Genomic DNA, 21,121 nt, shown 5'->3' with positions numbered 1-21,121 from the left:
TTGATTGTAAACTATCTATCTACTTGTTTGTTGGGAAGCGTTAGTTGTTGTTAGTTTCGATGGGACTTTATCGACCAGAGGAGGAGAGTGAGACATTAGACTAACGGACAAAAAACGGATACAGATTTTCATGAAAAAACATTGGCACAGTGAAAGAAATGAATTATGACTAAACAAAACAAAATTTACAAACAAAGGACTTATAGTATTTTGAAATTACTATTACACCCAAATAGTTTTCTTTATTCCCCACTCACGCCTCCCCCCCTTCTCCTAGAACCCTACTCCGGCGGCGCCGACTCCGACGCTTGCCTGCGGATGCGGCTCCAGCTTCCTGTTTTTCCAGAAACAAGCTTCCGGCGCAAGCTTCGATGCTGACTTCCTAGGTTCCGATTTGCAACGTGGCAGCACTGGTGGCTCGTACGCCTTATTAGCTCCGGCTACCTTCTGCTCACCAACCGCCGCAGCCGCCGTTATTATCGGTGGTGCTGCTGGGTATGAACACGATGACCGTGGCGGCTGTAGGTGTAAGGGTGGTTTATCGATTGAACGCCGGCGAGAAGATGCGTTGGAATCAACGGCTGCGACAATTCGCTTCTTGGGTTGTTGATGATGATGATTATTATTATTATTATCTCCGGTGGCTTCTGGTGGTATCTTCTTCGCCGGAGGTCTTCCTGGTAGACATCTGACGAAATCTGTACTGCAAACCCAAGTCTCCTTGGAAACTTCCATCGATAGCTTTGGTTCACACATCATTAACAGCAAACAATCCGGTAACACCTTATACGGCGTCGCCGTCGTCTTCTCGAGTTGACTTCCTCCTCTCATCACCACTTCTGGACTCGGGTCGGGTTCTCTGTTTCCTTGTTCGGATCTTTCCTCGTTTTCTCTTGTTACAGAGACAGCATCAGCAACCTCTTTGCTTTCTTCTTCTTCTTCCTCCTCCTCAACCTCTTTGCTTTCTTCTTCTTCTTCCTCCTCCTCAACCTCAGCCACCGCAGCTAATTCTTCCTCATCAACCATCTCAGCCATGTGCTCCTCTTCTTCTATGGCGTTTCTGATATCATCTTCAATGTTCTTCAATATCGTAGCTTCGATTTCTTCTTCCTCATACGAATCAACCTCCAAGCTTTTCGAACCTTCTTCTTGTGCTTCCACAATCGAATCTTCAAGAACTTGGACTCTTTCTTCTTCCTCTGTAACTGGATTTGAAACCAGAGGAACCACCTCTGCTTCTGCTTCAGCTTCTTCTCTCTCGACATTAGTTTCCCCAGAAATCCATTTGTCACACAAGTCGATCCGTTTCTTATCTTCAATCTCCAGCTCAAACTTTCTTCTTCTCTCATCATCTTCCTCCTCTTCTCTTCCTCCTCTGTAAACGCCGTCGTTTAACGACAACTGTCTTTCTCGAACCCGGTTAGCTAACGCCGCCACCTTAACCGGATCGGATCTACACCTCATCAACAGCAAAGCGTTCTTCGGCGGAGAACATATACTCATCCGTCCAACTTCTCCTCTCTCTTTCTTCTCCGTCTTCATCTCAATCTCACTCAAATCAAGCCCCTCGAACACATGTCTCCGACGACTCCTCCGTCTATCTTCCTCAACTTCGTCTTCTCCACCAACCACAAGCTCAATCTCTCTTCTCTTCCCTCCCGACGACGTCTCCTCCACCGCTACAAACCACCTCGTAAACACCGCACCACACGACTTTCCCCCTCCGCCGCCGCAACCTTCGTTGTTACTCTCAACTCGCCGCCTCCCATCACCATGACTGTTCTCCATACACGAAGATCTACACGGGAAGAAACAGTTGAGCTCGGAACCAAACGATCTCAACGACTCACATATAGTCACCGGAAGATGAACCCAGCGATTCTCAGTCGCATCAAAACGACATCCACCACCACCACTACCGCTTCCACTACCACCGTCGTTTTGATCGGCCGATCTTCTGAAACTAGTCTCACCTCCTTTCCTCCTAGATCTAGCTCTCATCTTCTTCTTGACATGTTTCCTAGTCTTCACCCTAACCTGACCAATACACGTAACCTTAGGAGACGACGGCTCTATGTTGTTGTTGTTGTTATTGTTGCTATTCTCGTAACCAGATCCAGATCTCTTGCGTCCTCCTCCACTATTATTAGCACCAAACATCGGAGAGTTCAAAACTCCAGCTGAAGCGTTCTTCAAACTACCGCTGGTACGGAGACGACGGCTGAGAGAAGTGGTGAGACAAGCGGAACGAGCTGGACTATGGATGGATTTAGAAGAGAGACGCATGGAAGAAGAAGAAGAGAAGCGAGATGTGAAACAAATGAATAGATCGGTTGAAGAAGAAGAAGAAGAAGCATTGTTGTTGTTGTTGCTGCTGCTGTTAATACTTGAAGAACGGTGGGGTCTTTCAGTTTCCGCCATTGGTTTTTTTTACAGTGAGGAGAAGAAGAAGAAGAAGAAGAAGAGTGTAATAGTAGTAGTAGTAGTAGTAGCTATCACCATAGATAGATAAATTTTTGAGAGTGTAACGGAATCGAGAGAGTTAGGGATCCTTTGAGAATTTACTAAAATACCCCTCGATCTGGTTAGGACTTAGGAGGAGTAAGATTCCTTCTTCCTAAATCTAATCTATTGGATTGACTAATACAAATCTCAATTTAGATTTTTTTTCTTTCTTCTTTTAGGTAATGCCAATGATGGTAATGGCTTGGGTTTGGTTGTGGCATGTGTAGTTGATAAGGAGGAAGGGGTGAATTGGGTAATTGTTGTGGATGGTGAAAGAGAGAGTGTTGTAGTAAGGGGTGGCCCATGATGAGAGTGAAATGAGTTAAAAAAAGAACAAGAAAAGGGGGTTCGTACACTCTGTGGGATACACACATGTGTGTGTGCACACTAAAGCCTAAAGGTATTGGCTTTCCCAAAAACACAAACACTCAGACACGCATGTCTCTTGTATATTTTGCTTGTATTGTTTTTGTAATCTCTCTTTCCTTTTCTTTNTTTTTTTTTTTTTTTTTTTTAGCTTTTGGATCTTTTTTGGTGGAAATAAAAACACAAACTTTTGTGGAGTATTTCTTTCATTTGGAAAAAGATTGTGAAATTCAAAAAATTTTGGATTTCTTTTTCTCGTGGCTAAGATTTTTATTGGACTTATATGCATGTAGAGATTGGAGGGATCTTGGAATGGTATTTTATGACGACAAGTGGATGATGCTTTTACACAAAATGTGTAAATTTTTATGTAACATAAAATTCAAAATGAATTAGTAAAGTCAAGTGTTCAGATCTCCTCTAAGATATTTTAGAATCTTCTGTTCTGGTTGTGTTTATGTTTGAAACTATAATCATTTTATGGATGAGGTTTTTATTTACTGATCATTTCAAGTTTTTAGTATAGCCAAAAACCACAAAGAACAAGCTTTATGGAGAGAGTGAACTTAATTATTTTTTAAAAAAACTTAAAAAAGAATAAACCCAATTAAGGGGGACATAGCTTTTTTATTCATTTTCCTTTTTTCATAATGATAAAACAGTATACCGGAAATCGTCACATGGTTTGGGCTAAAAACGGTCGAAGACAAATATAGCACAGAGATAATATTGATGATAAAATTAAATAAAGTTAAAAAGTTATTTAGTATTAAAAATATAAAAGCACCATAGAATAGTAGAGAAGCCAAAGCTTGCACGTGATCGGAGTACCGTGAGATAGGGTAATGATTCGATATGGCCGTTGTTCTTTTTCTTATTTTAATTATAACCATTTTTGTAAAGATACATTCAAGCTTAGGTTATTATTAGTTTTGAGTTTTTAAGCTCGTGATATTCTCACTTTTACTTCTTTTTTCATTTTCTTGTGCATGAAAACCAAGGGACGTCGTGTCGCTTTTTGAAGCACTTAAAGGAGTCGGACCTACTAGCTTCTTTATCATTTATGTTGTTCCGAATGTGAGTATGACCTAATTATTAGAGACATGACTATTCTACTCTTAACTAATCATACAATTTACAATTCAGAAGCCATGGAGTTAAAATTTTCAGATGGATAGATCAGCCTCGTAACAAATATGTTTCATATTATTCGAAACTTTTGTGTTGCATTTTTGTCGATAGGTACAAATACCAAATTCTGTTTTTATTGAGATTCTCGAACTTGCACAGTTTGACTCTTTTTCACTGATCTAGGAATACATACACGTTTTACTTAGACCGATTAGTAAAAAACTATCAAATTCAAATTTAAAATATCTTCTAATTCAAAACTTTGTAAGCATCAAATATCTAAAACTTTTGAACAATAAAAATCTAAAACTTCTTGATATTAAACACTTACGCTTCACTTTTATACTTAAAATACACCCTTAAATAATCATTTAATTTATCTTTTTTTAAAATCAAGTTAGGTTGATCCATTTACATATAAATCACAAAAGAAGGTAAATAGCGTGAATAAAAATCACGCGGGTAAGAAAAAACGCGCGTGAACCGCGAAGTAACGGTCACAATAATAAGGAATTGAAGATAGGTTTTTATGATGTGGCAGTCGTATAGAGAAGAAGAAAAAGAGTTTGACCAGACCTAATAAAAGAAGAGTACTAATACTAATAAAGAGGACCACTTTACATTTGCATTAACATGCTTTTAATCTAACGCTTCCTACTTTTTATTTAATAATTTTACAACTAGACTAATAATACTCTACTACTTCTTCTACAAACAAACCCCATATATAGCAAATACTAAAAAAATCCATACTTCGTTCGGCCATTTTAATTTTTTGTTTCCCTATGTAGAAATTATGTTATGGAAAAAAAAAATCCTACAAAATTTAGATTATAATATATGTTACTATGATTGACTCTGGTATAAGATAAGATGTAACAATCCCCTTTTTCATAAGCATCAACATTGTTGGATACAATAATATATATATAATAAATGCCAAATTGATTACATAGATGGAAAGGTGTCTACGTGATTTTACTGACAATTAATATGATGATATATATACACATGTGCTCATTGGTCCCCCAAAAATAATAAGCATGTAGATATAGTATGTTCTTTGCTGTAGGTATATCGAAGAAATTAAAGAAACGAAGAAGGTATCTATCGTTTTCGAAGACTTGGCAATAACATTTCCCAGAAAGAAAAAAAAAAAGAAAAAAGTTTCGAAGACTTATCTTAACATTAAAATCAAAAAAAAAAAAAAAAAAAAAAANGTTTCGAAGACTTGGAAAGAAAGAGAAGGTTCTTGTCCCACTTAGGTCAGGTGAGAAGTGTGAACGACACGCGTATCATGGCGCGTTAAAAGGATTTAGTTGTTTTGTTGATCTGGCAGAGAAGAGAGAGACCATTAAAGGACGAGAACCAGACAAAACATACATTTATCAAGTTAATTTAACTGCATATTATGCTTTTAATGACACGTCGACACCTTTTTTTCTAACTAATGGAGTAACTTATTACTTGTTCGGAGATCTTTAAGACCTACTTTAAATCAAGTACTAATAAACAAAGAATGCTATTTGCATATGAGGTTGGATTTTGATTTTGTAGGATTTGTTCGTTCAGTGTGATCAACCATTGGCATGGTGTGACACATTTAGCAATTATGTATGCCTTATTTAATTGAGGTCACATATACGTTATCTTATAGTGCATAGTTATACCATATCAACTTATTATTAGATCTCGGATTTAACTCTACGTTTCTGTTCCAATTATTGTTGCAAGTAACAGTTTCAATTTCTTTTCAAAACCACCCTTCAATAATCTAGAAGAGCATCAAAATGTGATTGTTTTGTTTATTGGAACTACTTTTAGTTGTATGACTCTAAACAATAGATGACAACAACAACAACAACAAAATCTTTCTAAACAATTCTCATTACTTTCGGTTTTACTGCCAGTTGCGACACGAAGTCCCAATAAAAAACGAACCCTTTTGGAAAGTCTATACAGAAACTTCAAGTTCTTGATCTGAATCTAAGCCTGATAGATCTCATTTACAGAAAACTCCAGACGCAAAAACATTTTTTTTTTTTTTGTCAAACAAACACTTGTTTTTCTCTGCGTGTAAACTCTAGAAAGAACAACTGCTAGAGAACTATGCAGATGTTATTATTGCTGCTACTATGTATATATAGTTCAGAACTCTAGAACCACCTTACCCGGAATCTGCTTCTTTTCCTTGGCTTCATGAGCGGCTGCAACATCGGTTACTGGAAATGTTTTCTCCACAGGTATCTTTAGCTTTCCGGCTCCAACTAACCGCTGAATCTCAGCTAGACCTTCAGGATCAGCCCTCATATACGTCCACCAATAGTCTGATTTTTTCATCACAATCAGATTTTATCACATTAGCCTTTTCTTTCCACTCAATGAGACATGTCTTATTATCAGAATAGTTCCTTAAAAATCAAAGAGAGTAATCAGGATCTATCATATACCTATTCCATGAGAATACTGATATTGTATCTTCTTCTTCATCAAGAGTGAAGTTGCGAGCGGAAGCCCAACCACAAAACCGTATTTATCAGTCAAAGCTGCAGCCTCACCCTTCGAAAGATAAATGCAAAAGATTTAAAAACCACTTATGTTTAACAAGATCCAAAACCTAAGCAACCAAGGTAGCTGCAGCTTGTAAAGCAAAAACAGAAGAATTCTATATACCTGGAGAGTCATATAGCTTCCACCCTTCCTCAAGAAGTTAATACCTATTCTTTCTGTTTCAGGCCCACCAATAGTATCCAAGACAGCGTCAAAATTTCCTTTTACCGCCAACTCAATGTCCTGTATATGAAACAGGTCCAGGTTCAGGAGTCAGAATAAGATCATCATGGATCTGCTTTGGACGAACAGATAACTACACAACTCATGTAATTACCTCGGCTGTGTAGTCAACAGCTTGCTCGGCACCAGCTGCCAGTATTCTGTCTTTAGTCTGACCCACACAAGAGGCTGTCACATGACATCCAGAGGCTACTGCAAGCTGGATTGCAGAAAAACCTACTGCTCCTCCTCCTCCAAAAACTAATAGTCTTTGCCTGCAAAGAGACACATTGTAAGAAACGATGCTGAGTCCACAATAGTACAAATATAACATGACAGAATACGTGTGAATGTTGAAAAGTGAATTAGTATCAGCTTCTCGCCACCAAATAGACAATAACATACCCTTCAGTTATCCGAGCATTACTCTTCAAAGCACGCCAAGCAGTCAACGCTGCAAAAGGAATGGCACTTGCTTCCTACAAGAGACAAACAAAAGAATAGCTTATAAAAGATATACAATCAATCGAAAAATAAAAGCAAATATAGAGAGATTCAAGGGTATCTAGATCTTCCCAGTTACCACATGAGAAACTGATGAAGGCTTTTCCGTGAGTTCTTCCTCCGAAAGAATTCCATAGTCAGTGTAAGTACCTCTCAACGCTGTAGGATGCAATGCACCAAAAACTTCTTGTCCTACTTTTAATGACTTAACTGAGTTTCCAATTGCTGCAACTTCACCACTGATATCGCGTCCAACTATAATAGGTAGATGCGGCTCGAATACAGAACGTCCATATCCAGCTCGTATCTGAAATCAATAGAATTTCTCATCATAAAACTTGATACCATAGCAGCTGAATGATCATACAAATCAATCTCACAACTCTTCATACTAATATTATCATCAATGGGAGACATCTACACCACCTCAAGCTTCTCCTTTTACATCTTCCGTTTCATACGCATATGCAAGAGATCCAAGCTAAACGATCAAACCAATCCTAATTTCTAATTACGGTAATCTTCGATTATATCTTAATGCCAACTAATCAGATGAAATCAAAACGGATCAAGCAGATAACACACTCACTCTGCAATCAAGAGGATTGACGGAGACAGCTTTCGCTCGAACAAGAACCTCATTCGGATTGAGATTCGGCACCGGAACATTCTCCCGGAGCTCGAAAACCTCCGGACCGCCAAAGCGAGGCAACATCACAGCACGGCAGCCGGTAAAGACGCTCCGGAGAGAGCTTAACCTCGCCGGCCGGAAAACAAATCCAGAACCGGAATTACTGCGCAATGATCTCATCACTCGCATTTCTCCGTCGTCTATGGAAACCAATTTACTCGTCTTCTTCTTCGTTGATGCGAGAATCTGCTAGCTTCTTCTATTTTTTAGGTTTTCTTGTTTACACAGAAACGGAAATCTAAGACGTGGCAGCATTTGCGTCCGCAGAGCGGGTTTGTTTACTTGACTGTACATGCAACCAACCTGTGATTTTAATTAATTAACCGGTTTATTACAAACCGAACCGATTTTACCGTAAATTTAGTGAGACAAACCGCTACATTCTTCAATTGCTTACACCGAACCAAAACTAACATTCTTCAAAATTCTTCTCCCAATGGCTCCGAGAGTCCGAGTGAGACTGAGAATAGAAATTTTGATTTCAACAAACCTAACGGACAATCAAACCGGAGAACGTAAACGGGTATACAAATCTGAACAACTTGCTTAACTTCAGAACCTCCAAAAATGTATTGTTTCGTTTAACAATAATACATGAGCTAATATCAATATGGTATAACATTGTGATGAACTTGTACACAACAAGATAGTACATTTGTGTGCGCCTGATGCCGACAACAATCAAAAGAAAGGAAAAAGACCAAAACTTTTCAGCGATTCTTGGTTTCTGTTTAGTCATGTTTGCTTTCGCTGATTGATTCAAACAAGTGGACTGTCATTGGTGGAAGCGTTCCCTTGTTTTACTTTCTTCTTAGGCTTACGTTTCGTTTGTTTCAGCCACATCCGTGTCTGGTCTTTCACATTTTTCTCCCACTCTTGTCTGTGCTTCTGGTAAAGCATCATAGCTGCTCGTGCATCATCAATCTGCCGTTACAATAAGAGAGATAAATATTTGCAGATGCAAAACGTCAAGATGTTTGTTTATATTCAGATGTATATACTTACAGGGCAGTGCTCTCCATTTTGGATGTCAGCTCCTAGAATTTCAGATGTGAGATGTTTCAACGACTTTCTTGGTTTGCCCCTGTTTGGAAGATTACAGATTCATTAGGTTACAAGCCAAAGGTTTGAAGTTTGGGAAAGCAGAAGTGTGACAAGTATCAATTAGATAAAACTCATAAAAGACAGGGGTCTCTGAGAGTGAGTACTTGAGAAAGGGCTGATACTCAGCTGTGTCCCTTATGTCCTGTTTGGGGTGTGTTAGCAGCAAAGCCTGTTACAAAGTTTATTTCCGTTAAAACTCTGCATTCGTATAGAAACCAGATTCAAGATTTGTAAAACCTACAGACCTTGAGATCGTTGTGCAAGGCGTGTCCCACTAGAATCTTTCCCTTTATCAACTCCGCTACTTTGGTCTGAGCAACGCGGAAATCTTTGGCTGAGGTTAAAAAAAAATGCTAAATTAAGATCAAAGTTCCAAACCGTTTAGTAGAAAATCCAATCTATTTGCACCCTAAAAGCCTTAGTTCCAGCGGAGCAAAGGTCAAGAATGTTGACAGATTCAAGAAATACCAACCTTTCCTCAAATCTCGAGGTCGAATCCCACTAATATGTGTACGAAAGTCAACAACACGTTCCACTGGACGGACAAACTCATCGTATAGAACATTTCCCCATTTGTTAACCTGACAATAGGATGGTGAAATAATCAGTGACCTTCACGTAGAAGAAGATACATATATGATATATACACCTCAAGAACATGGATTATGAGATGTGTACCAAGGTAACTCGTCCAAGAGCACTTTTGGTTCCTTGACCGACACCAACCATTTCACAGTCCATAGCCACTTCATCTGTCAAACTATCCACATGTTGGTGAGATTTAATATACAGATTGTCAAACATCTATTAGCAAACTTTTTTTCTTTTTGGTTGCTTATAACAATTTCTCAACATTCTTTTATTATCTAAGCGACTCAAGCCAATTCCACAATGATCGCCTTAATCAATGAGAAGAAGAGCAAGATAATCTGACAGCCTAAAGAAACCTACAATTCAACAACAAAACCCCTAACAATTTAAAGCTCATATGGTGTAGTTATTAACATTGTGTATATATATCTTAGCTAGTTAGTCGTCATGACCCACCTCGAATCGTCGTTAACTGGAGTTAAGGGATCAATCTTAGGAACATCAACCTCTGAATCAGGTCTCTCTTTCCGCTTCCCTGCAAGTATGCTGTGTAAGTTAGAACAACTGAGAAACCAAAAAAACATGGTATTTAAACCCTAAACCTCAAGTTCGCATTTTTTAGGTTGAATGGTACCTAATATGGAGCTGGGATTATCTGGGCTGTCATTACTAAACGATTTTCGAGTGTTTCCCTTGTTTCCATGATAATCAGATTTCAGCTTCTGCAAGCACGATAGACAAAAAACCAAAAAGTTCAATGGCTGAACAAAAAAGAAAATCTGGAAAAAGAGGAGAAAGGTAAGAGAAAGAAATAGAGACTAACTTGTTGGAGAAGTGACCAATTAGGGTTTAACTGAACAGGTTTTGTATTTGTCTTCTTCGTCTTCTGCTTTCTATTAAGATCAGAAGAACTCATCTTTTTAGTGTAGCAGCGCCGGTCGTTTGGAAATTTTGTTGAGAAGCGCGGCTCAAGAGTCCAGACTCCAGAGCAAGGTTTAAGACCCTTCCAAAACGCTGCCGTTTCCTTCTAAACCAAATAATACGATTTTCATCACGTTAGGAATACTATAATAAATTTTGTTTGACTAAGTTTATTGGTATGATAAAAAATTATACATGTATTCAATTATTGTATTTTTTTTTGAAAAAAAAGCTAAGATAAGATATGGATGTATTCTTATAGTAATGTCCTTTCTCTTAACATAAACAGAGACTGAAATGATTAATTGGGGATAATTAGGTGACTTGGTGGTTCAACCAACATAAAAACTAGCACATGGGAAAGCAGAAGCACCTCCCCTATAATAAATATTCGCATCATATGTTACTTGCATCCTCGGATTCATTCAATTGTTCTGTTCCGACTTCCGACACACACAAAAAAAAAAATTCATGACACATGGAAGAGATTTACTATTAACTTGTGTAAGAAAACGAACATCTTTCTCTGATGGATTGATGCGAAAGATCACATTTTAACGTTTATGTGAAAAAAAAAAAACTTAACTGATATGATATGTTAGTGTGTTCTGTCGAGATACCAAGTGTTGTTGAGTTGGGATTATTCTTACATTATATAACTCACTGATTCGTTACGTTGTTCCACATTAACCAGATCACTGATTTATTGCATTTTAGTTCTCTAGTTCTCCAGCTCTGCCTAACTTTTCTGTTTATCAACGACGTTGTCCCTTTTTTTTTTTTTTTTTTTTNACCGTCCTATGTAATACTATGTTGATGAAAATTAAACAAGGTAGAGATTATTTATTTATAACAAAAATTGGTTGGTTAGAGTAGAAGCATATCTTCTTTATTAGTTAAAAGGATATGCCAGTGACATGCTTGTTTTCTTGTTAAAATTCAATGGGCATGCATTGGTATACAAGAGAAAAGCGATCCTGTTATTAAAAGTGGTAATTAGATGAGAAATTAAAGAGATTACATATATTATGTTATCTAAAGATACGACGTCGTTTTCATATGTAAGGGATATTGATTATTATCCTTTTTTTTTTTTACTTAAGATTTTTTTTTTTTTTTTTTAAAAGAAATTGAGAAGAAGAAACCAATGAAAAATAAAAAGTAGTAAAATACTAAAATTAAATAAAAATGAAAAAGGAAAGATAATTCCTAAGAGAATAATAAAAAAAACTGAGAAGAAAGAGGAAAAAATAAATATAACCATCCGTCACCGTGTGAGGAAAATAAATTAGAAACTAAGAAAGACCGACGTCTTCATCATCTTTCATCTTCATCTTCTCTCTCTCTCTCGCTCGCTCGTCCTTGTTGTTGGATCTCTCTATCTCTCTCCCTGATTAATCAGGTACTTTATCTTGATTATGATCATCACGATTCTTTTCTTGCTTTTTGATTCTTTTTTTAATGTTGTCTTTTTGGTTGGTTTGTTTTTGCTGATTATCTTATGGGAATTGTTTTTATTTTATATACGAGCTTTGCTGATGAATTGCATTGTTTATTGGTTTAGTCAGGATTTGGGTGTAATCTCTTTTTGATCGTCTAGGTTGTTGCTGTTTTAATATCTTGTAACCCTCTGTGTTTGTGCTACAGGGTTCGGTAGCTTCCGATTATACGAAAATTCAAGTGTTTTTTTTTTCTTTTTCTTTTTTTGCTGAATTGTTTTCGAAGCTTTGTTTCTTCAATCTTGATGCTAGGAAAGGTCAGGAGCTGATTTTTATAAATCTCATGATATATTCCCTACTTCCTTCCTATAATTTCTTGTTTTTTTTTGTTTTGGTTGTGAAATTGGGTTTGATCTGATTTTGGTTAGGCATGTCTGGCAAGGTGGCTTTGTCTTGTTTCCTTCTTAAATTCATATATAATATATAATAAGACTTGCAAGAATGTTTGGTTTTGCCGAAACCACTGTTTGGTTTCTGTGAAAATCATTGGTTGGGAGATTTACTTTGTTTATGTTTGGGTTTTGAAGAAGGTATTTATTCTTGCTTTCTGAATTGGGTTTGATTTATACAGCTTTAAGTTTCATAAGTCTGCAATGTATCCGTGATGCTTGAATGTTCAATGTGCTTATTTGAAAAGCACTAGCTAGATTGAGCTTTGCGGTGTAATAATAACATCGGGTCTTTGCTGTCTTTGTGGGTGAATTTTTTTACTTGTTCTTTCGCTTTACTGTTGCTGATCTTTGTTAAATTCAACTACCAGGGGGTTTCTGCGACGAAGCAAATATGAGACGAAGAAATATGATGACTGGTGTAGACATGGAGCAGCATTCTCAAATCTTTCTCGGTCATCCTGAACCATGCATTGGAACTAACTTTCTCTATCCAGATATCCCACCCGTGATTGTTCCTCATTTAGTAGCTCCTTCTCTGCAAGAACCTTATGACAACAACCACTCAATGTTCTACGGGCCTCCCCAGCAGTACCATCTTCAACGTGCTTCAAATCTTGGTTCTGCCATGTCAACCGCACCCAATTTCTATCCCCCTTATGTGAACTATGAAGCTCCACCGAGTTATATGTTGTCTCATGGAAATTATGGTGCAGTTGTTGGAGCTACTTCCGCTGAACATGAGAGAAATCCCCATTTTATGGATCACGGATACAAAAGAAAGAGTTCTGAAGGAATGCCTGGAAATTCTCAGTATCCATTAACAGCTCCTTGTTCGTTCCCTCAATTGAATTCACAGGAGGCAGCACCTATCTCATTCCCACAGTTTGGTAGTTATGCACAACCACTAGATCAGGCAAGTGTGACGAACAGAGCAGGAGCAGCTACAATGGATCCACTTCTCTCTCATGGTCATAACAACTTCATTCAAGGAAACTATGCAGCTCATCCTTTTCCACCTCCTGGCTCAACCTGGTATGAACAACACTGTAATAGCAGCAGATCTGATGGATCGTCTTCGCATTGGTCCCAAGCACCCCCTGCACCTTATATGCCTGGTACTATCCTTATTTGCAGCATTTAAATTTGTCATTTTGCAAGTTCTTGAAAAATTTATTCTTCTTCTTGAATGATCTTTTAGGTAACGTTGTTCCTGGATCCATAGACTCTGGTAATGTCTGTTTCCCAAGATACCATGAAACATCTAGTAGCAGAAACCCCACACCACCATTTGTATACCCAAGGAACCACTATATTAGCAATCACCCGGTACCTCCTCCTCCCATTGTATACCCTCACATGCCTTCAGCCTCATACACTGAAACTATGCATGCTACTTCATACACTCATGTGGGACCCGTTCAATCAACCGGATTGAGGATAAACCAACAATATCCCCGAGAAGATTATGTACCTGGAGCAATACTAAGGCACCATGTACTATCCTCTTGAGCACATTTTTCATCTTCTAGAGTCAGTTTGTTCAAAAGAGTGTTCACTTTCCAATAATGGCTTTTTCTCTGTTAATATGTGTAGGAAGTTGCACTTTGGGAGACAGGAGAGTTCTACGATGATGAAAATGTCGATGATCATCAAGCCATGCGCTTAGATATAGAGGACATGTCGTATGAGGTTAGTCTTTTAGACCACATAATTCAAATGGTCCACGTTACTCTTTCACCATATAGCTATTTAATGAATTCACGGTGGTGTGCCTTATCTGATGACATTCAAAACCTCGATGGTGCAGGAGCTTCTTGCTTTGAGCGACCAGATTGGAACTGTGAAGACTGGCTTGTCGGAAGAAGATGTTAAAGATCTTCTGAAAAGAAAAACCTCATTAGCGACCAGAATCAACCTGGAAGAAGCTCCATCTACCGATCTAGAAAGCGATTCTTGCACAATATGCCAGGTAAGGACTGCATCCCCCAAGCTTATGCAAACTGTCAAAGTTCACTTAAGACTCTTATTAGTAGTAAAATTATATTTTCTTAATAATGGGAAATTGACAGGAAAACTACAAACACCAAGATAAGATTGCAACGCTAGATTGCAGGCACGAGTACCACACAGAATGCTTGCAGAAGTGGTTGGTTATCAAGAACGTGTGCCCAATCTGTAAATCAGAGGCACTGGTCATGGAGAAGAAGAAGAAGCTACGATTAAGTAGTATAGGAGAAGAGGTTACTACGGATTCAAGCTAAGAGAGGTTACCCGTACGCAGATGGTTTTTTTAGACGTGCTTTTTTTATCTATTGGTTTTATAAGAGAGAGAAACAGAGTCAGGGTAAGTTTCCAGCCCCAAATTCTGTAAATTTGTACTTCTGTGCACATAATTTGTGGTGACAGTCCTAAAAGCTGAGATTGGCTTAGTGACTATAAAAAAACTGTACAGGCTTCTTTGGTTCATTGCACATTTTGGTTGCTCCCGTGAAGTTTCTTTTACATTCTTCATTTTTGTTCATCAATTCCCGAATATGATTTTGTAGAAATAATTAAAAACATTATAAGGATCTGAAAAACTTACACCAAAAGAAGCAACCAAAAGGAAAACACAAAGGAGTATTATCATCTGCTTGTATATCTTCCATAGATAATTTAAACTGTATAAGTTTCTCCTAAGAAAACAAAATGGCTGTGGATCGAGAGAGATCAACTTGAGCAGCATCCGACCTTCTTGACATCAGAAACATCGTCCTTAGACCCGACATTAATACTTCGTCCTTTAGGAATCGTAGCCGGATCATCTCCAATATCCAAAGCTTTCTTGCTTGCCACACGGTATATTTGAGAAAGCACTTCAGTGAAAGCATTCTCCACGTTCAATGCTTCGAGTGCAGACGTCTCCATAAAGAATGTGTTCTCTCTCTCTGCAAAGGCTTTAGCATCTTCAGTAGAAACAGCTCTTAGGTGACGTAGATCAGCCTTGTTACCAACAAGCATGATCACAATGTTGGCTTCTGTGTGGTCCCTAAGCTCCTTCAACCATCTCTCAACGTTCTCAAAATGTAACATGTCGCGTAACATCATAGACAAGCAAAGCCCCCACAGCTCCTCTATAGTATGCGCTTGTGATTGCTCGGTATCTAAAAAGTAACAAAACACAATAGATCATCATCAAAACATATGTACATGAAAACGTTTCACTATCAAAGCCCCCAAATGTGTCGATTAGGTTATAACAGCATCAATCAAATTGTACGAGGAGGTGAGTCACAGAAGCATCATTCGTTTTTAGGGAAATTGAATGTAAGAAATGGTTGGTTTATACCTCTCCTGACCGGCGGTGTCCCAAATCTGAGCCTTGACGATTTTTTCGTCGACGTGAATGCTTCGGGTGGCGAATTCGACACCGATGGTGGATTTAGACTCGAGGCTGAACTCGTTGCGGGTGAATCGAGAGAGAAGGTTGGATTTTCCGACGCCGGAATCACCGATTAATACAACCTTGTAGAGGAAATCGTAATCATCGTCAGCTCTGTACGCCGCCATTGTGTGAGAAGAGAAGGTTTCTTCGATCAGAGAAAGAAGCAGCTCTTTTGTTTCAGGTTAACCTGGTGGGTGGTAAGAAAACGTGTACTGACGGAACAGACGGAAGGCAGAGATGAAACGCACGAGCAGAAGAAGACAGAGAGAGAGAGAGAGAGAGAGATTTAAATGGATGAGAAAATTTGCGTAGATCTGCGTACGGGTCGGGTCGGATCCGGATCCGATTATTATCGGGTTGGCTCCGGATCCGATTATTATCGGGTCGGATTTTTCGCAATGGTATTTGAAGTACATTTTTTAAACGGGTTGGGTGAAAATTGAAATATATAACCCGATTCACTGATTCGGATTTATATATGGTCCATTCATTGATATCCTAACATTTTTAATTTCTACCATTAATAATAAATATTGTACTTAATAAATATATTAATATTAGTTGATATTTATTGATATTCTAATAATTTAATTTGATATTATAACTTAAAACTGAAATTTAATAATACATATTAAAATTAATAAAATTACTTATTCAGTTATTTTTAATAAAATATACATACTTATAATTCTTTCAGATTCAACACCTATTTATTTAATAACTAATATTGTAAATATTTTGCAAATACAGTAATATATATATAACTTTGATATATTATTAAAAACAATTATTTTACTATTATCTATATCTATACTAGTATTTTTGCAACAGTTTTTGCTCAAAAAATCGGTTTTGGAAAGTTTTTACATTTAATGCATTGAATTTAATATTAGTTACCAAATGTTTCAAAATTAACTATAGATAAGATTTAGAAAAATAAGGAAATCTTTCTACCTCATTCAAATATAAATATCTAATTCCTTTTCATTTTTTTATTTGAATTTATATTTAAATTATCTTGAATTATTTTATAATACATTTAGTTAAAAAAATTTTGATTTTTCCTGTATATGATTTAATACAAATTTTTAAAAACAGACATATATTACTCAATTTACGGGTACAATATCTCACATCAGAGTCATACTATAAAAGAGACCAAAATGATTCATAATACAAAAAGCTTGATTTATCAGGCATTCAAACTTTTAAAAAAAAATATTTGGTTTATTCCGGTTCTTTATTTTAAAGATTTTTAAAATTTTAAATATTATAAATATTTATATTTTATAAAAAGTATAAATATTTATATTTTTTAGAAAGTTAAACTTTATAAAATGTTAAAAATATTAATAATATTTAAACATTTATGAAGTTTCAAATTTATAAAGTTTAAATATTATAAATATTTCATCTTTTAAAAAAGTTAGAAGACCTTTAAAATACTAATAATATATTTAAACTTTTACAAAACTTCAAATATGAGAAATACTCAACCGTTTTAAGAATTTTAAATATTATAAAAATTTAACTTTATAAGAAGCATCAATCTTATAAAATGTAAATGGTTACAATCTTAATAAATAACATATCAACTCAATCTAATATTTATAACTTAAGACAATAAATATTAAAAATTAAAATGATACAGTGCGAATTAAAATATCTCGGGACGAAGTTATATAGCAGGACGGTTTTTTCCATATTTATATAAATTTAAAATATCATTAATTTGGTATTACACGGATAAAAACATCATTTTATTATTTTGTTAACACTATCGGTATTAGATAATAGACATATCTAATTAAATTAATTAAATAAATATTATGTAAAAAATAAATTATATTGCGGTATTATATGGTTTAAACTTTAAACCCTAAAATTAAAAATTATTATATATAATTATAACATATATAACCAACAAATACAATTTATCATTTAAATATTTTAGTTATAAATAATTTATACGGGAGTCCTAGTATATAGAATATATAGAGAAAACAATTTTTCTTTTGTTCATAAACATAAGCCTAAAACCTAATACCCTACTTTTTTTGATATTCTTCGGTGATTTTGATCTAAAAGGTAGTATCAGTGTCGTTTGATTCTACATTAGAGAGATCCTAAAGTGCGGTTTCGTTTTCCTAATATTTTTAATCTAATTTTTTGCACAAAAACGAGATGATGCACAAGGAGGAGGAGAAAACGATGGTGTTGTGGCCGATTCCTGATGGTCATGATCCTTGTCTGATCAGTCAAAGAATTGAATCGGCGTTGAAAAATTCAGGCCAATGGCGCTACCGCTCTGGTCCTCTCTATATCACAGCCTTTGGCAACCTAACAGAGATCCCTGGTGACGATGACGTCCTGCGCAAGCTTTCTTCCACTGGAGTCGCTCTTAAGCATGGCCACGGTTAGTTATATTAAAAAATTTCACTTTCTTTCTTCTCTATATATGTATATTAGGGTTTAGATTCAACGTTAGTTAGTTTGCTTTTTCTGAAACAGACGTTCGAACGGGTTTGTTGGAGTGGACCGATGTGAATCCAGCTCCGGCTACCATAATGCTCATATCTGATTCTAAGGAATTGGAACCGTTAGCTCATACGCTTTACGACCTAGAACATCTTGGCTACAGCATTCTTTTGGCATATCCTCAACGAGCTCCAGCTCCTGACTGTCTCTGGCAAAGCTTTCTCAGTAGTGTTTCGAAAGAGTGTTTATGGAATAGCTTACTGTCAGGTGTTAACTTTGTCCCCTCTCTCTCTCTTTCTCTCACTTGAAATAACCAGCAAAGCTGTTGGTTCTCAACTAGTTTAGTTTGGATTCCCACATGTAGATGATGATGTTATATGGGGGATGACAAACAGGAAAAAACAAGACTTGTTCTTCAGGAAAAGTGCAGTGAAACCAATGAATCTCCCTGGACTTGCTCAGTATGCGATTTTCCTGGACAAAGCTTTGAAGATTTCACCACGCATCTCAAGAGTGCGTAACATTCATATGCTGTAAGCATCTCTACCTCTCTCTGCTTCTAAATACATTTGTCACCTGTCTTACCCTTTTCAAAGTAAATATATAATGCCTCTGGTTGTCAAACAGGAGTGGGACATGGAGGCTAGTCATAACAATGTGGATCGACTAGACCCTGCTAACATTCCCAAGGGTCAATCAAACGCAAGTTTTTATCATGATCTCTAATTTCAGGAATTTCCCAATTGCCCTTTCACAACTTACCAAATTACCTCTGGATTTGGTTGTCAAGCAGGAGTGGTACTTGCTGTATAATCAAGACGTGGCTCATCGTACTTCTCTTCTAAACCGGAGGTCCGGCCCCTTTAAGCCTCTAAACATTGCTACCAATACCATGGTGCAGCAGAGTCAACCAAAGGCAAGTTTTAATATCCCAAGTTTTTGGAATTTACTTACTGTTGAGTTTAACTAGACCCCAGATGTGAAGAGGTACACATATAGCATGCTTTTGATTTTGGATATACTGACTTTGGTTGATGCTTAAACATTATAGAATACCTGCAAGAAGAGAAATACTGGAGAAGAAGCTGTAGATGAGGAGAACCCGGAATGATCGATCATCTAGATGGAGGGACGGACTATACGAAATAAAACGAAGAAGAAGAATGTGCTAAGAGGAGTGTTATACGTTTGGGGTGTGATGTGTAAGGAGTTGGAAAAGAAGGGCCTTTTGGTGAAAAAAACAAATATTCATAATTTGTGACATTTAAGATTGAATTTCAGAGCATTATATATTATTGAGTAAGTTTAATTTACACACAGTTTTTAACCTCTTAACATTCAAATAGTATTTGTACCTTACATATATGTTGACCAACAAAAAAAGAGCCCATATTAAATTGATAGAGTCCGATCATGGAGAAACTCATGAAAATACTAAACAATATTTCACATGTTGAACTGTGCGATACTTTCGGTGCAAGAATATGGGAATAGTGTTTAATTCATTGGTTGCTAAAAGATATTGTTTTTTCTTTTGTATATTTGAATTATAATTATCAATAATTACTGTTTGCAATTTTGTGAGATACAATACATAAGAAAAAAAATATACAAAACAGAGAAATAAAAGTATGGAACAAATTTAAGAAGTTGGTCCCGTAGGTCAGTTGGTTAGAGCGTTGGTCTTATGAGCCGAAGGTCGCGGGTTCGAGCCCCGCCGGGACCAATATTGGAGATAAATTCATTAGTTTTCTTTTGGGAACAAATCCTTTGTTTCTATGAGTCTCATCAATCTTGGCCTAAAGTAATTAAAATGATCAGAAATAGCCCCCACCTTGAATTTGAAGAAAAGATCAAACAACACCTTTCTCCATTGGTTGAAATGTCAGTCACCAAGATGGGCTTATTCACCACAGAGAGAGCGAAGCTTCAACTCTCCTTCTCTTCTCTTTCTCTCTCATTTTCCTTAAAAACCACTCAACATTAAACCTTCTTGTGCCTTCAAACAAAAAACACGTTATAAATTTATAATCTCATATCTCTTTCAACACAATCTGATATTCAGCCAGATTAACATAACATTGATAATCTACTGTCATGGGATCTGGATGGTTGCTCCGCTCTATTACCTGTCTAAACGGACCAAAGAAGAACAAACCAAATCGAGGCAACGTTAGTATAAACTCTGTTTCATTAGTTTCCTTTCTTGTCCTAAATGACTTCAAAGATGTTATCTCTAGGTACCTTCTGAAACATCAAACCGTATCAAACCGGTTGGATCAAGCACTGCTTCCACCAGGCTCACCACAGAAGTCGCTGTTATTCGCATTCAAAAGGCTTTTCGAGCATTCAAGGTTCGTCATATTTTCCACTATCTGACAATTCTGATTCACCGGTTCACTTTTTTTTTCATTTTTAAATGTTGCTGCGAATCTGATCTGCAGGCGAGGAAAAGACTATGCAGTTTGATGAGCGCGAGGAGATTTAACTCGCTGATACAAGGCAATAAACTGAGTAACCAGACTTCAACTGCACTCAATGTGATGCATACCTGGTGCGATATACAGAGCCAGATCAGAGAAAGACGTTTGTATATGGTGACACAAGGTAGACTCCAGAACAAAAGACTGGAGAAGCGGTTGAAGCTGGAGATCAAGCTTCAAGAGCTAGAAGTTGAATGGTGTGGAGGTTCTGAAACAATGGAGGAGATTCTAGCAAAGATCCAACAGAAAGAAGAAGCTAC

At 36.9% G+C, this 21,121-nt stretch overlaps 7 protein-coding genes and 1 non-coding gene across 9 annotated transcripts in view; 4 read left to right on the top strand and 4 right to left on the bottom strand.

Moving 5' to 3' along the window:
* On the bottom strand, positions 102 to 2,970 carry LOC104779793 (serine/threonine-protein kinase pakA-like). Its single transcript, XM_010504182.2, has one exon. The coding sequence runs from the start codon at positions 2,419 to 2,421 to the stop codon at positions 274 to 276; it is 2,148 nt and encodes a 715-aa protein (XP_010502484.1). The 5' UTR covers positions 2,422 to 2,970; the 3' UTR covers positions 102 to 273.
* Positions 5,862 to 8,235, bottom strand: LOC109124634 (reticulon-4-interacting protein 1, mitochondrial-like). Its single transcript, XM_010504172.2, has 7 exons — positions 7,868 to 8,235; positions 7,358 to 7,585; positions 7,180 to 7,253; positions 6,890 to 7,049; positions 6,676 to 6,795; positions 6,453 to 6,561; positions 5,862 to 6,329 (listed from the first exon to the last, which is right to left on the bottom strand). The coding sequence occupies exons 1-7, from the start codon at positions 8,096 to 8,098 to the stop codon at positions 6,151 to 6,153; spliced, it is 1,101 nt and encodes a 366-aa protein (XP_010502474.1). The 5' UTR covers positions 8,099 to 8,235; the 3' UTR covers positions 5,862 to 6,150.
* LOC104779777 (RNA exonuclease 4) lies at positions 8,516 to 10,659 on the bottom strand. Its single transcript, XM_010504161.2, has 9 exons — positions 10,488 to 10,659; positions 10,299 to 10,386; positions 10,121 to 10,199; positions 9,752 to 9,833; positions 9,546 to 9,654; positions 9,319 to 9,407; positions 9,178 to 9,242; positions 8,975 to 9,053; positions 8,516 to 8,893 (listed from the first exon to the last, which is right to left on the bottom strand). The coding sequence occupies exons 1-9, from the start codon at positions 10,578 to 10,580 to the stop codon at positions 8,729 to 8,731; spliced, it is 849 nt and encodes a 282-aa protein (XP_010502463.1). The 5' UTR covers positions 10,581 to 10,659; the 3' UTR covers positions 8,516 to 8,728.
* LOC104779773 lies at positions 11,883 to 14,962 on the top strand. Of its 2 annotated transcripts, XM_010504155.2 has the most exons (6): positions 11,883 to 11,987; positions 12,845 to 13,591; positions 13,675 to 13,970; positions 14,070 to 14,165; positions 14,284 to 14,445; positions 14,546 to 14,756. In XM_010504155.2, exons 2-6 carry the CDS (start codon positions 12,868 to 12,870, stop codon positions 14,735 to 14,737), a joined length of 1,470 nt encoding a protein of 489 aa, XP_010502457.1. In that variant the 5' UTR covers positions 11,883 to 11,987; positions 12,845 to 12,867; the 3' UTR covers positions 14,738 to 14,756. The 2 variants fall into 2 exon arrangements, with proteins under 2 accessions (XP_010502457.1, XP_019101909.1); XM_019246364.1 differs by lacking the exon at positions 11,883 to 11,987 and having other exon boundaries at positions 12,868 to 13,591; positions 14,546 to 14,962.
* On the bottom strand, positions 15,042 to 16,177 carry LOC104779761 (ras-related protein RABA1g-like). The gene is given in 3 exon segments (XM_010504148.2): positions 15,042 to 15,539; positions 15,541 to 15,619; positions 15,805 to 16,177. Coding segments are annotated over 3 exon segments (654 nt in total). The 5' UTR covers positions 16,026 to 16,177; the 3' UTR covers positions 15,042 to 15,185.
* On the top strand, positions 18,112 to 19,290 carry LOC104779754. The gene is made up of 5 exons (XM_019240030.1): positions 18,112 to 18,316; positions 18,412 to 18,645; positions 18,743 to 18,911; positions 19,006 to 19,080; positions 19,172 to 19,290. The coding sequence occupies exons 1-4, from the start codon at positions 18,112 to 18,114 to the stop codon at positions 19,046 to 19,048; spliced, it is 651 nt and encodes a 216-aa protein (XP_019095575.1). The 3' UTR covers positions 19,049 to 19,080; positions 19,172 to 19,290.
* On the top strand, positions 20,031 to 20,104 carry TRNAI-UAU. The gene has a single exon. It is a non-coding gene; the product is annotated as a tRNA-Ile (tRNA).
* Positions 20,327 to 21,121, top strand: part of LOC104779736 — a gene marked incomplete in the record, with an annotated part of 7,250 nt that continues 6,455 nt past the window's right edge. Inside the window, 3 exon segments of the mRNA XM_019246363.1 lie at positions 20,327 to 20,550; positions 20,619 to 20,732; positions 20,823 to 21,060.

Source organism: Camelina sativa, chromosome 1 (assembly GCF_000633955.1).
Source record: "Camelina sativa cultivar DH55 chromosome 1, Cs, whole genome shotgun sequence".
Classification (NCBI taxonomy): Eukaryota; Viridiplantae; Streptophyta; class Magnoliopsida; order Brassicales; family Brassicaceae; genus Camelina; species Camelina sativa.
The sequence above is the reverse complement of the archived record's forward strand: the minus strand, read 5'-3'. Positions and strand labels throughout refer to the sequence as shown.

Coding starts and splice junctions, on each gene's coding strand:
- LOC109124634 (XM_010504172.2), bottom strand. CDS start 8,098: ATGCGAGTGATGAGATCATTGCGCAGTAATTCCGGTTCTGGATTTGTT. Junction 7,050..7,179: donor AATGCTCGGATAACTGAAGG/GTATGTTATTGT, acceptor GTCTCTTTGCAG/GCAAAGACTATTAGTTTTTG. Junction 6,330..6,452: donor TCAGTATTCTCATGGAATAG/GTATATGATAGA, acceptor TGAAAAAATCAG/ACTATTGGTGGACGTATATG.
- LOC104779754 (XM_019240030.1), top strand. CDS start 18,112: ATGGTGTTGTGGCCGATTCCTGATGGTCATGATCCTTGTCTGATCAGT. Junction 18,317..18,411: donor CGCTCTTAAGCATGGCCACG/GTTAGTTATATT, acceptor TTTCTGAAACAG/ACGTTCGAACGGGTTTGTTG. Junction 18,646..18,742: donor ATGGAATAGCTTACTGTCAG/GTGTTAACTTTG, acceptor TCCCACATGTAG/ATGATGATGTTATATGGGGG.
- LOC104779773 (XM_019246364.1), top strand. CDS start 12,868: ATGAGACGAAGAAATATGATGACTGGTGTAGACATGGAGCAGCATTCT. Junction 13,971..14,069: donor GAGCAATACTAAGGCACCAT/GTACTATCCTCT, acceptor TAATATGTGTAG/GAAGTTGCACTTTGGGAGAC. Junction 14,446..14,545: donor ATTCTTGCACAATATGCCAG/GTAAGGACTGCA, acceptor GGAAATTGACAG/GAAAACTACAAACACCAAGA.
- LOC104779793 (XM_010504182.2), bottom strand. CDS start 2,421: ATGGCGGAAACTGAAAGACCCCACCGTTCTTCAAGTATTAACAGCAGC.
- LOC104779777 (XM_010504161.2), bottom strand. CDS start 10,580: ATGAGTTCTTCTGATCTTAATAGAAAGCAGAAGACGAAGAAGACAAAT. Junction 9,834..10,120: donor CCAGTTAACGACGATTCGAG/GTGGGTCATGAC, acceptor ACATGTGGATAG/TTTGACAGATGAAGTGGCTA. Junction 9,655..9,751: donor CTCTTGGACGAGTTACCTTG/GTACACATCTCA, acceptor TCCTATTGTCAG/GTTAACAAATGGGGAAATGT.